The sequence below is a fragment of the Chrysoperla carnea genome, chromosome 5, assembly GCF_905475395.1.
Source record: "Chrysoperla carnea chromosome 5, inChrCarn1.1, whole genome shotgun sequence".
In the NCBI taxonomy this organism is placed as follows: Eukaryota; Metazoa; Arthropoda; class Insecta; order Neuroptera; family Chrysopidae; genus Chrysoperla; species Chrysoperla carnea.
In genome coordinates, this window is record NC_058341.1 from 33252774 (window position 1) to 33265830 (window position 13057).

The 13057-nt window shown below is 29.6% G+C and overlaps 2 protein-coding genes across 2 annotated transcripts in view; one reads left to right on the plus strand and one right to left on the minus strand.

Annotated features, from left to right (window-relative positions):
- Positions 1–13057, plus strand: part of LOC123301122 (chromosome transmission fidelity protein 18 homolog) — a 77474-nt gene that overhangs the window by 25372 nt on the left and 39045 nt on the right. The window lies entirely within an intron of this gene.
- On the minus strand, positions 10979–12960 carry LOC123300728 (UDP-glycosyltransferase UGT5-like). Its single transcript, XM_044883358.1, has 2 exons — positions 12118–12960; positions 10979–12058 (listed from the first exon to the last, which is right to left on the minus strand). Exons 1-2 carry the CDS (start codon positions 12940–12942, stop codon positions 11336–11338), a joined length of 1548 nt encoding a protein of 515 aa, XP_044739293.1. The 5' UTR covers positions 12943–12960; the 3' UTR covers positions 10979–11335.

Here is a 13057-nt window from a genome sequence, read left to right on the forward strand (position 1 = left end):
CTCTGCAATATCTTTCTTGGACAGAACTGGCGATGCTTTAGAGGTAATCCAATTTACAAATACAAAATATGTGGACATAAAAAATTTGTATCTTAAAAATTAAGCACTGCTAAGGCGGAAAGTCATGTGACTACTTTTTCTGGTTTCGAATATAAATTGGGGCTGAATTGCAAAAATGTTTTTTAATTTGTAATAGTCTGAAATAACTTTTTTCTGAATTTAAGTAAACTTACCTAATCGTATTTACAAGTAAAATTTTGTTAAATTTAACCCTTTTATTCTGAAATACAATTTATGAAACAAAATTGATAAATAAAATTTACAATATTAATGGTTGTGTTTGTAGCCTCGGCAACTGGGCACAATAAAAAAATATTAATGGATTTTATTTTTAAAATTTTAAATATTATGACAATATTTGGAATATGAATTTTTTATTTCATTCACAAAAATGAAATTGGAACTTAAAATATTGAAAACATATTTTTTGGATTCAATTTTATAATATTTCAAAAACAAATCGTTATATAAAATAATTAATGAAAATATAAGGGCCGTATTTTATTTTATTTGTTTTACAAAATTACTCAATCGTTAGGCTACGGTTATGATTTATTGAAACAAAATTTATATTAAACATAATATATCTAAAAGTGACTTATAAAAGTTGTAATTTTAGAAATATGTAATTAAGGCCCAAATTCTTATGTCGATTAAACATATATTTTTTGCGTTGATATTTTTTTATCGGTGAAATTTTTAGATTTTATTTAGTGATGCAAATTGATGTAAAATATTCAAAAATATTTCTGTCTAGAAATACAAAAAAGTTCGTTCTTCTAAGTATTATCTTAAAATCCCTAATTAAACCGGATGTAATAAAAAGAGCCGAATTTTAAGTAATAGCATCGAGTCATAAATTTATATTCGGACCAATATGAAAGACAAAAACGTACGCTACGTCGAAAAGATGGCACAATAAAGAAATCTAAGAATTACTTCAAGTAGGATTTCATAAAAATGAAGTTGCTCTTTAACAATATTGTTACGACATGTAGAAAAGGATTCGAAAAGCTTGAAGGTAATATGTTAGATGGAACAACAGCTGGTGATCGGAAAAGAATGATTGGCGTGCTACTGTTCGAAAACAATTCAATTCTATTAAAATTTATTTTTAATAACTGTCAAAATAATAGATCAAAAATGTTCTTTTAAAAGGGACATTTTGAAATAAATTGAAAAAATTAAGCTAAATCTTTTTTCAAAGATGATTTTCGTTGGCTGTTAATCATTTTTGGCAATTTAAGACAACTTGAAAAGTTCTTCACTTAAGTATTTACCTGAAAATGTTTAACAACTTTCTTCCTATTTACAGTAGATTTTACAGAATACGTAACTGAAATTTTGTTTTTTAAATAACAAAAGAAAAAAATAAATTAAAAAAGGATGACGGTAGTTCAAAATTGTATAAAATCGAACTATTTTTGAAATTAATCACAATTGACTTTGTGAGCTTATTAAGTGAAGAACTGGCTATTCTTCTGCTTCGTATAATTTTAAATTTCTTTTATCACAAAGTGTGATCTTCAGTGTGAATTTCACATATTTTATTTTATTTTGGACAAATTTTTAAAACAAATCAAAGCAAAAATGTCTCGACGAAGTAATAACTGTTATGGTGGAAGATGTAACAACGGTCGGTGTTACGATAGTTTTGATGATTCTGATGACTGCTCTGACGATTGGGATTCTCCAAGAAGAAAGTCATCATCAAATGGTGGTGGACGACGATCATCCAAATCATCTGTTCCAATTAAATCCAGTGGAAGAAAATCATCATCCAGCGGAAGATATGGAGAAAGACAATCCTCATCGAGACGTGGATCTTGTCGCGGAGGTCGCTGCGACGATAGTGACAGTGATAGCGACTGGTAATTGATTGTAGTTTGAAATATTTTGAAGCGATGTGGACCATCAATTACTTGGTTGCTTTTTTACTGAAACCACTTTGTATTTAAATTTAAAATAATTTTATTTGTATGTTGAACATTTTTTTATATTGAGCTTTGATTTTAATTGTTTATAATTTTTATTGTTATTTTTATTTTTAATTCATTGGATATGAAGTAATTTTTAAATACTTAAAATAATTAAAAAAGTGATATTAAAAATCTTTTTCTTCTCTTCAACCTTTTCTCTCACTCTTAGAACAGGCGCACGTTATCAAAAATTCTATGATATTTTTTACAAACACTTTTCGGAAATCAGATCTGTGTTTTTGTGTGGCGTCAAATAGTCGAAATCGTTAAGTTGGCGCTGGATAAAAAATTTAGCTCAGAATTCTGATATTAAAAAAAATGCATTGATGCTAATGTTTCTTATAACAAATTTTTTATCCCAATTTTTGATATTGTGTGGCCCAAATTATTGGATATATAACGGATTAACGTAAAGAGTCGTTAAGTTGTCAATGATCTTTTTAATGCCTTGTATAATCATTCGAAAATGACTAGTAATTTTAATATTCGGTTTAATTATTATATGGGCATAGGGTTTTTCCTAAATCAATTCCAAAATTCCTGTGGCATCGTAGCGCTTAAACGGATCAACCGATTTTAACTTTTTTGGTTTTTTTTTTTGAAAGGTAATTAAACGGGAGTGATCTTAGTTATGTTTCAAGTGCGAGTTTGTGGTTCCGTACGCGTAAAATTTGTTGGGGGTTAACAAGATTTTACGATAAGGAAGTTTTCCATTTGAAAATATTTAATTTCAGATGTCACATTCTCTTCAAATTTTGGTTTATAGGTAAAATTTGGTAAAAACGAATTCCACTTTTACTAAACAGAATTACAAAGTTCCGTAACATTTTTTGTATGTTTTGAAAGCCTGAGGATTTCTGGGACAGACTATGTTATAAATAGAAGTAATACTACTTTGTAGTCCGTAAAACACTATTCATTCTAACTCTTCGTTACTTTTCCTGTCCTGTTTTTGTTTTGTTAGTTTCATGTTACATCCTAAATTCTTTTCATTCTTTTAACATTTATCAACGCCCTTTCGTTTATATCTCAATTCTATTTTATATAAAAACTAGAGTGATACCCACCCGTTTCGCTGGGTTTAAAATTAAAGATTGATAAAGATTGCTCTCGCTATACAACACTCCAAATAATGGTAAGGATTGTTTTACACAGTAAATATATGTAGGGTTTTCTATTTTTTTAAATGTATAATAGTCGTAATTATTCATTGAGTATATCAGAAAAGATGGCCGTGAAATATTTTATATTGACTATTTTTACAGAAATCTGTTATTTATGGTAATGTCAAATGACTACTTTTACAGAAATCTGTAATTTATGGTAATGTCAAATTAAATTAATTTTTAAATTTTTTACTTTTTTATTAATATATCTTTATAAATTATATCTCATGTGTTATTCTGAAGTATGGACTTATATTGCTGTATAGTTTCATTAAAAACCATTCGCTAGTTTTAGCGGGAAAGCGTAACAAACAAACAAACATGCTTACTTTCGCATTTATAATATATAGAGATAACTCCACTTGTATCTTGCTTGTATATAGTGTGTACGGTATTATAAATATCAGTTGGAAAATGAATTGATAAAGTAGATTTCTTACATTTTCTTCTTGTATACATTGTGTTATGTGCATTGCATATATATACGTTACAAATCAAGCGAACTCTCCAAGCAAACTAGAGGGCGGTACTTGTTACGTCACTATCGTTTTATTTATTATATAATAAAATCTTCAGGATATCTACAATAATATTTATTAATATTTATTAATATTTATTATTATATTTTCTATCTTACGTTTTTAAAACATATAAATAAAATAAATGTTTTAAGAGATATTCTCATTTAGTGGGATTTTATACTTAATTATTGTTGTTTTGTAAAAATTGTGTTTTGAGAAAATAGTACCCTTTGTTTATAAAGCTTTGTATACAATGAGAAACTCGAATCATTTAAATAAATATGGAGTGTCTCAAATTTTAAGGAGAAATATTGAATAGGTGATATATTGTAAGCTTTTAAAGTTTCGGAGATAAAACGAATAAAACGACGTTTTCTAAAAATGAAATCTAGCTTGATCGATTTTCGCCTCCGAAACCCCCTGCATACTATAATTCATGAAAATCGTCGGAGCCCTTAAAATTGAACTTTTCGAGAAAAAAAGACGTTTTTATACATGAAATCTAGCTAGATCGATTTTTCGCCCCCGGAACCCTCTGCATACTATATTACATTAACTTTTTTCTAGCCGCTTCCGAAATTTCAAACATATATATTTGTATATATACAAAAGAATTACTCGTTTAAAAAATATAGTGCCTGGATGATCGAGCTTTATTCGGAATTTTTTGAGTTCAAAAGACACTAATATAAGAACTATTTAAAATGTCTCCACACAAATACCAATTTGAATGTCCCGGTAATGTATTTTATTTCGTTGCCAATAGATGCCAGGAAAAGTCATATTTTGCAATTTCACAGGGTCGTTATAATTGATTTTGACTTCATATTGAAATATTTCAATTTTCAGATGTCAATATAGTTCTAAAACCAGCACACTTTATTTCCTGGCATTATATAATTTTACATAGCTAAAAATTTATCTATCAAATAGTTGAACAACCAAATTTATTAGGTAGTTCAACAACACTGCGTAAAGGCGAAATTGAGAGAACTGCACTAATTAAGTTAAGGGATTTGTAAGTTGCAAACTGTCCTGCTAGCTTAAAATTCATGAATATTTGTTTTTTTTTTTGTGTTTTCTAAGTACGAAAATTTCAAATTTTGTAGTGTCGGACCAAAGCTTTATTAAATATTGGACCAAAGCTAAAAATATCTTATATTCGTAAAGCTAAAAAAAGTTAAAATAGCTTACTTTCTATTTGAATGTTAGTTTTTGATAAAAAAACAATTAATTGATGTCCGAAATACGCTTTAAATTTTAATTTGCTGTGTTTTTCATTGGAATGTCAGAAAATTGCTTCTTAAACATAAAAACTTCCTTATAATTTTCTTTTTCCCAAATTTGTAAAGAACAAGTTATTAAAAAATAAACAAAATAAAATGACAGAAAAATTGTTTACAAAAAAATATATTATGTAATATGTAAAAGAGAAGAAAAATGTTTAAAGAGAAATGTTGCCGCCACTTGAACGGTGTCATGTTTTATTACTTCCGGTGGACATTTGGACATAACACTTGATGCGAATCATCTAAATCTTTCATATATAAAATATATATAAACCCAAATACACTAAGTTTGTATAAATACAATGCTTTGCCATTTTATTCACTTTATATTCATCCATAATGGTTGACCAAAATCTTTCTAATGATTGTATAAAATTTTAAAAAAGTCATTCTAATTTGGATACAGCGATTTAAGTACTATTGTAGCTTATTCAGTGATAAAAAGAGCTAGATAGAAGGGATTTTCTGTCGACAAGATTAAATTTTAAAGGAATGAAGTAAGTTTGTCGATCCGAAACAATCCTCTTTAGGAGCTTGTTTTTCTGGAGGATGTTTGCGCACATAGAGTTTTTCCTCGAAAATATGTGAAAGGTGCGTGAATAAAGAGCTTTCCTTTTGTGTGTCAAGTTTACATAATACGTTTGCCAACTATGAGGAACCCAAAATGATGTAAAACTTAAAAAACGTACAGATTCCATCGAACGAAACAGAAATCATGAATTTCTTACCAAATATTTTTAAGCTGCAAAGTCCTATGGCGTTTTAAACCAGTCGCATCGAATTCGATTAAGGGCTCGTTAAATATCGTTGGGTTCATAAAATTATTTAATTATTAGGCCATTTCCGTTTGTCCGTTCGTCTGTCCATATGTTCGTCCGCTAATATGATTATGTCCGCTAACTTAAAAACGAAAAGATATATCAAGCTGAAATTTATACCGCGTGCTCATCGGACGTAAAAAGTGATTTCGTAAATGGGCAACAAAGTTCAATTAGTTCTTATAAACCGTTTGAGAGACATTTTTTCGTAAACATCATTGTTTACCCACGAGGGGGCAAATTAGAATAAAACTTTGGTGTCCATTTTCTCAAAAACTATAAAAGATACAAAACTAGAGGTCTTGTAAAAGATACTAAAAAAAAAAAAAAAAACGAATTTTCTGTTGTCCGAATTGTGTTGGTTTAAACCTTTCTAATTTTTTTTAAAAATAATTCAAGCACTGACATTCAACACTTACTATGCAGGTATTTACACAATTAACTCAATCAATTGTTTGTTTTCACTTGTTTTTTTTGGTAAGTTTAATACTTACAGAATAATGTACGCTTAAAATTCTAGAATATAAAGCTTGAATATCACCCCCTCTGAATTATTTAGGGTAATAAGGACTTTATATAATATCATGAAAATGCAGCTAATTCGACGATTAGATTATTTTGGATCAAAATAAATGTCTTCAACAAAAATTTCGGATGAAAATTATTGAATAATGATTACTTAAAATTTCGATCATCACTTGTTTAAAATATATATTAAAATGAAAATCGTTATGTCATACGTTAAGCACTATTAAATCTTGCTATCAAATCTTATCGAATCGATATCAGATACTTGATTGCTAAACCCTCGAATATATGATACCATAATCATCATATCTCTTTATATTCACAAAATATTAATATTTAATAGTAAATGGTGCGAAGGCAGGCATATAACCTGAAATATGATATAAGGACCTTTAAAAATAAATATATTATGACATATTGTATATATAATATTTTCATTTTGTGATTCAATGTTTATGTGAAAATTCATAGTAAGGAAATAGTAAAAATTCATATCGGAAACATTTTTCAATATATATTGTTAATACGTCAATGATTATTTTATTGTTTATAGTTTGATAAATACAATAATATTTTTATTTATTGTTGTTTGATTTAAACATTATGTTTTGAATTGAATCATCATAGAAATGCAATAATACAGGCCGCTCTTAAAGGTCCGTTCAAAGTGTACTAAACTAAATTTCAAAATTTCATTTCCAAATTTCATCTAAAGCAACTTGATACCTAGACAAGTTTAGCTAAATGGATATATTTGAAGCTATTTTCTATTTGGAAGAGCGTTGTGTGATAAAATAGCCGGATAAAATTTACTGTCAAAGTAAGTAAACGGAAATCACCGCCGTTGCTAAAAGTCAAGGCTAGGTTATATTAGGTTAGGTTATATTGGCTGTCCACGAAGGACACGCTCAGGCCATGGAGCCCATTATGATACCATATATGTTTTACCACTTTCTCCGCTGGAAATTTCATTTACCCTCAATTATTTTTAGAGGCTGAGTGCTCCTTCATGCATATATCATGCACTACACCAGCCCATCACAACTATTAATTAAATTAATTTTTTTTGTGACGGCGGGAATCGAACTCGCTACCCTAGACATACCGCGAACGAAATTGGTTAGTTGAGCTATCAGGTCTGAAAGTCTAGGTGAGTATGAAGAGGTCTAGGATAGATTTTAGTTTACAAAAAAGTTATATAATAAATGTTATGAATTGAATTTTCATAGGAAAATAATTTAAAACAAAAGTATGTCAGAAGTTAATTAGCAAAATGTAGCAAATTACAAATTGTATGGTGTTTTAGAGAAGAAATCATTGTTTTATCTAAGTTCAAAAATTTAAAAAAATAAAATTAACTAATTTTTGCTAGTTTGTCGAGCGTAATATGCTTTTTTACATTCTTTTAAGTCACTTCCACTTTTAAATTTTGAGTTGTTCGATGTAGGTGCCTTTTTGGTTATGGGCGCCTAGACTATTAATATATTCTCATTTTCTGCCGGCTGTACCCTACATAATATCGTCTTTGAAGATAAGATAAAAAATTTAAGTGTTTTGTTTTCTAGACAAACACTTATTTGTTGATTTTTTTTCTTTCATTGAATTTCAAGGTCCTATAAATTCTGACATGCTATTCCTATTGTATATAATTAATTTAATTATTTTATTATATTTATAAAGAATTTTCAAGGTTTGTTGTAATTTTTTTATTGGTAAAATATCAGAAGTTGTGTGAATGAGATGAACAATAAATGTTTGACTTCAATTCCGAATCGGAAATAATATTTGAGGCTTATATTTATGTTTTACAGTGACCACGCTGTCATTAGTTATTTTTTCCCGAAAATATAGACGTTTACAGTGTATCGATGGTTAACAGAGTGGCATGAGGTGTATTGTAAATCCATTTCACGACCTCCAGATGATGATTTAAGGGTTTCGAGAATCAGTAATCGATTGTAGTAATAATGGAAATTGAATAAATTGTTCTTGAAACCGAAATACGGGAGTAATTTTAATGTTTCCTTCACTTTCCTCATAATATGGTGCAATAAATGTGGTTTATAAAGTAAAAATATTTCGAAAGCATTTTTACGAAATAGATTTCGAGAGATACTCAAGGAAATAACGTAAATTAACTAGAAACCTTCTTTTACAATTTTTTATGTTTTATTTTTTTTGAATAAATAATTCTTAATACAATTTTAACTAAATAAATAATTACTACTAATGATAAAACTATAACACCCAAGACAAACCCAATTATATCTAAAAGTAAATATTTATACCAAGGTAAATCTGCAGCAGGACTGCGTAAATGTTTAGCTCCTTTATGTCTAATTACATATTCGATCCACCATATGGCCCGATCTAATGGTTTGGTCTCTTGATCCCAAATTTGTGAAGCAACTTCCTTTACATTGTCTTTATATTTTGGATTACTTGCAACATCTGTGATTGACTCTACTAACAGTTCAGTAGTTATGTCTCTGAATTGTACTTCTCTTCCAATTCCTAATGTCACAATTCTGTCAACATTAAATTCTTGATCGCCACCAAATGGAATTCCAATCATTGGTACTCGAGTACGTATAGCTTCCTCCAAAGATTGAAGCCCTCCTTGTGTTACAAACGCTTTTATATTTGGATGATCTAACACGTCTTGCTGTGGCAGCCATTTTTTAATTAAAACATTTTTTGGTTTATCGGCTAAAGAACTACTTTCCCATTTCCAGATCACGTTATACGGCAATTGTTTAAATGCTTCTATAATACTTTTTCTTGTATTTTCCGGCAAATTTCCACTTTGTACATTCGAACCCAAACTAAAGTAAACCACACCTTGGGGTGAATTATCCAAAAAAGTTTTTAATTCCTAGAATCAAAATTTTTGTTAGAATTTGACGTAATTGGTGTTTTTTTGTTTGTACTTACCTGTGGTAGTGGCTTTTTTTCTCGTTCATGTAATCCACCAATTTCAATGTAGTTTGGTACATGAGGCTTGGGAATATGAAAAACTGGATTTGTGTTAGCTAATAGCAAATCAACATTCTTTTGAAGCTCCCACATATTTTTAGTTTTTATATTGAAATAAGTTTCCACTAATCTATTGAAATGAGGCATGAATTCGAAATGGTAGAATTTTCTATATTCAATGTGAAACCTTAACATTTCCAAACGTTCCCAAAAGCTTAAGTTCGGACCTCCCTTTACAAGGAAACCTCCATAATAATTGGGATCTGGAGGATTTCCGATAGCATCCATGCCATCGACAGCTGTTTCCAACGACGAAACACCTATAACCGGACAATTAAAATGTTCCCCAAACGCAAATAAGTAATGATGTCCAACCATTTCAAGAATAAATAAATCAAATTTTTCGTTTTTATTCGTGATCAATGCTTTAACTTTGGGCGATTCAAACATTCGTTGAGCCATTTTCATTAATTGTGGTATAAATTTCCTGAATTGATCCAGGGGAGATGATGGATCTGTTTGACATTGTTCCAACCATTGTGTAACACTAAATCCTCCATACGTTTCTTCATGAACATCGATTTCTGTAAGGTTTGTTAATGTTGGGTCGTTTATTGGATCCGGTGATATTGAAACAACATCATGACCTCGTAAAGATAGTTCTTTTATTATTGGTCGATAAAACAGATGATGGCTTAATGATGGTGATGGTAAGCAAATTAAAATCCTTGCACTGATTGTTATTTGCACTAAACACAACAATGTAATTAGTTTAATGTACATTTTGAATCAATTACTTGAGATTAAATACAAATTTTGTGATAAGCAACTGACTATTTAAACAAAATATTTATAGTCACATTTTAATGATTTAGTAGAGTTTGATTAAATTACTTATGATTTAGCATATTTCTTTTCTTGCCAGTCATATCTTACCATCATCATTAGACTTATAAAATTGACTTTTTTATTATGTATTTATTATATTTCACATGAATCATATTTAGAGATTTAAAATAATAATAATAATAACACTAAATATAAACTTGAAAATCTTCCTGTGATTGTATATTAGTTCGTTCAAAATAATGTTTTTACGTAAATTTATTCAAAGGCAAAAAAACAAGCGAAAACAAACAATTGACTGAGTTAATTATTGAAATACCATGTTTAACCAGACAGTGTTGATGAGGCAATCGTTTGTTCTTTGATGTCACGCAAATAAAAAAAGATATACACTTTTAAAAAGCCACACACACATTACTGATATTCCTATATTAATACATACTATAAAATTTGCACCTAATTAGCGCCCTCGTCGGTAAACTATCTAAAATATGAAATCTATGAAAACCATCATCCATCTTTCGTTTTCCCATAAGACCTCTGTTAAATATACCTACATTTGAAGTCATTTATTTCATTAATCAGGCAAACCCCCCTCCTAAAATTTTCAGAATTATTATTATATAGAATGCAGACAACCTGTTTCTCATTCGTACATTGATAAACGCGCATCTTTTTGCGCAGCTTGTGACAATTGTCGTGCTTATTATTATTATTCATTATTTACTTTTCGTAGTTTTTTATATATCGCGTGTCTGCTTTATAGTGTTTGGGATCGAAAAATGTGAAAAGCGATGATTTTTAAGTGCTATTTATATATAACCGCCAACGACAAGCTAAATATCATTGCTTTGCATCAGTAGGTACACCGATTTGGGAATAAAACTATATCTTTATGTTGGTTAATGATGGTTTAATATTCATGTATGTGCGCCGTGCACGCACATAGCAGAAAATACTACCTATTTGCACCTGACTCTCCTCACGACTGTACCTCCAATGGATCCAAATAAAATCCTGGTCGTATAGTAGAAGTATTACAAAGTTAAGTTAAAATGAGAACAAAGGATTTTGAAGTGGAACTACACTTTTAGCTAAATACCTTAGCTAACTGTACACAAAGGACCGTAAATTATTTAAAACATATAAAATTTATTCTTTTTTATATTTCGATTTGATAGAAACAACATATTTCATTAAAATTCTCAATACGTAAATAACGGTTACTAAAATTAGTAGTAAAACGCCCAATAAAAATCCAATAACATCCAACAATAAATATTTATGCCAAGGTAAATCTGCGGCGGGACTGCGTAAATGTTTAGCTCCTTTATGTCTTATAACATATTCGATCCACCAGATTGCACGATCCAGAGGTTTGGTTTCTTGATCCCAAATTTGTGACGCAAGTTTATTAACATTTTCTTTATATTTCGGATTACTTGCAACATCTGATATGGACTCTACTAACAATTCAGTAGTTATGTCTTTGAATTTTATTTCCCTTCCAACTTCTAATGTCACAATTCTATCAACATTGAATTCTTGATCGCCACCAAATGGAATCCCAATCATTGGTACTCGACTACGTATAGCTTCTTCCAAAGACTGAAGCCCTCCTTGTGTTACAAACGCTTTTATATTTTGATGATCGAGCACGTCTTGCTGTGGCAGCCATTTCTTAATTAAAACATTTTTTGGTTTATCGGCTAAAGTACTGTTTTCCCATTTCCAGATTACGTTGTACGGCAATTGTTTAAATGCTTCTATAATACTTTTTCTTGTATTTTCCGGCAAATTTCCACTTTGTACATTCGAACCCAAACTAAAGTAAACCACACCTTGGGGTGAATTGTCCAAAAAAGTTTTTAATTCCTAGAATCAAAATTTTTGTTAGAATTTGACGTAATTAGTGTTTTTTTGTTTGTACTTACCTGTGGTAGTGGCTTTTTTTCTCGTTCATGTAATCCACCAATTTCAATGTAGTTTGGTACATGAGGCTTGGGAATATGAAAAACTGGATTTGTGTTAGCTAATAGCAAATCAACATTCTTTTGAAGCTCCCACATATTTTTAGTTTTTATATTAAAATAATTTTGCGCTATTCTATTTAACACGGGCAAGTATTCGAAAAAGTAATACTTTCTGTATTCAATTAGAAATCTAAGCATTTCTAAACGTTCCCAAAAGCTTAAATTTGGACCTCCTTTTACAAGAAAACTCCCATAATAATTTGGATCTGGAGGATTTCCGACAGCATCCATTCCGTCAATGGTTGTATCCAATGACGAAAGACCTATAACCGGACAGCTAAAATGTTCCCCAAATGCAAATAAATAACTATATCCAACCATTTCAATGATAAACAAATCAAATTTTTCATTTTTATTTGAAATCAATGCTTTTACTTTGGGCGATTCAAGCATTCGTTCAGCCATTTTTATTAATTGTGGTGTATATTTTCTGAATTGGTTCAGTTGAGATTCTGGTTCTGTTTGGCAATCTTGTAACCATTGTGTAACACTAAATGCCCCATACGTTTCTTCATGAATATCGATTTCTGTAAGGTTTGTTAATGTTGGGTCGTTTATTGGATCTGGTGAAATTGAAACAACATCATGACCTCGTATGGATAGTTCTTTTATTATCGGTCGATAAAACAGATGGTGGCTTAATGACGGTGATGGTAAACAAATTAAAATCCTTGCACTAATTGTTATTTGCACTAAACACAACAATGTAATTAATTTAACGTACATGTTGAAACAATTACTTGAGATTTGTACATAATTTATGATAAGCAACAACTATTTAAATAAAATATTTATCTACAAAATGATTTAGCAATGTTTGATTAAATGATCAAATCATCAT

Bases quoted from the DNA above. Each gene is read 5' to 3' on its own strand.
- LOC123300728 (XM_044883358.1), bottom strand. From the start codon at position 12,942: ATGTACGTTAAATTAATTACATTGTTGTGTTTAGTGCAAATAACAATT. The intron at 12,059-12,117 runs GTAAGTACAAAC...TTTTGATTCTAG, and splicing joins AAAAAAAGCCACTACCACAG to GAATTAAAAACTTTTTTGGA.